At 47.6% G+C, this 1,425-nt stretch overlaps 1 protein-coding gene across 1 annotated transcript; it reads left to right on the plus strand.

The window, feature by feature from the left end:
* The first annotated feature begins 326 nt into the window (after nt 1–326).
* LOC148189839 (uncharacterized) lies at nt 327–1,220 on the plus strand. Its single transcript, XM_088076030.1, is given in 1 exon segment — nt 327–1,220. A coding segment is annotated over 1 exon segment (894 nt).
* Nucleotides 1,221–1,425: the final 205 nt, after the last annotated feature.

Consider the following 1,425-nt stretch of genomic DNA (forward strand, 5'->3'; position numbering starts at 1 on the left):
AGTAATACTCTGGCACTGAGGTGATCAGGGAGCTTCTTTCTACGTGCTGACATACTGCGGATAAGAGCAATACCTCACTTCCGGTGCATCTTTGTCTGTGCCTCTGGTAGTGTCTCTATGCTGCTCCTACGAGCGATTCCCAGCTAATCCTCTAACTTGCTCTTTACTTCGATTGCTTTTTATTTGTCTGTGACTGAAAACTCACATAAGTTTTACTTAATCACTCACAGCTGTCTTCTCCTCTCGGTTTTTGTATTCTGTTTAATCACACAACGGCTCACTCACTGTTAGCCCGTTAGCTGCTTTAGCATTAGCTTTAGTTAACGATGGCTTCTCCCTGCTCTTCTCCCTCTTCTGCTTTCTCCTGCTCAGTGTGTCAGATGTTTAGTTACTCCTCTGCCTCCTTTAGTGATAGTGGTACCTGTAACAAGTGTAGTTTATTTGCTGCACTGGAGGCGAGGCTTAACGATCTGGAAGTGCGCCTCCGCACCATGGAAAATACCTCTTTAGCTGCGATTGTTAGTAAGCCCCCTGTAGCCGGTGCGGACCGACATAGCATAGCCTCTGCTAACTGTCACCTGGCAACCCCCGTGCAGCTGGGAGGCTGGGTGACTGTCCGAGCGAAGCATAGTAAGCCGAAGCCCACGGTACACCTTTCACCCCTCCTTCACGTTTCAAGTAAGTACTCCCCGCTCCGCAACACACCGGCTGAGGACACAACCCTGGTTACTGGTAGCTCTGTTTTGCGAAACATGAAGTTAGTGACACCAGCGGCCATAGTCAAATGTATCCCTGGGGCCAGAGTGGGCGATGTTGAGTCAAATTTGAAGCTGCTATCTTAGGCTAACCATAAATAAGTAAGATTAATAAGTAAAATTGTTATATACGTTGGCGGGAATGACACCCGGTTCCGCCAATCGGAGGAAACTAAAATTAACATAGAGTCGGTGTGTGAATACGCAAAGACGAAGTCGGACACTGTAATCTTCTCTGGATCCCTCGCCAGTGTGACCAGTGATGACATGTTTAGCCGCATGTCATCACTCAACCGCTGGTTGTCCTGGTGGTGTCCGGCAAATGATGTGGGCTTTGTTAATAATTGGCACTCCTTTTGGGGGAAACCTGGTCTTATCCGGAGGGACAGCAACCATCCCACTTTGGATGGAGCCGCTCTCCTCTCTAGGAATCTGGCCGAGTTTATTAGAGGCCCAAAGCCATGACATCCCAGAGCTGGGACCAGGGTGCAGAGTCGCAGTCTTGCACGCTTCTCTGAACTTCTAGCACAGTCACACACCCATAATGTAAATGTTATAAAAACGGTGTCTGTCCCCCGACCACTTCATTTGTTTAAAGCTAAAATAAACAAAAAGGGAGTTGTACAAGAAAATCTCATAAAAATGAATACATGTCCTGTCAGACAGCATC

This window comes from Plectropomus leopardus, chromosome 4, assembly GCF_026936395.1.
Source record: "Plectropomus leopardus strain MGB_pleo_1.0 chromosome 4, ASM2693639v1, whole genome shotgun sequence".
NCBI lineage: Eukaryota > Metazoa > Chordata > Actinopteri > Perciformes > Serranidae > Plectropomus > Plectropomus leopardus.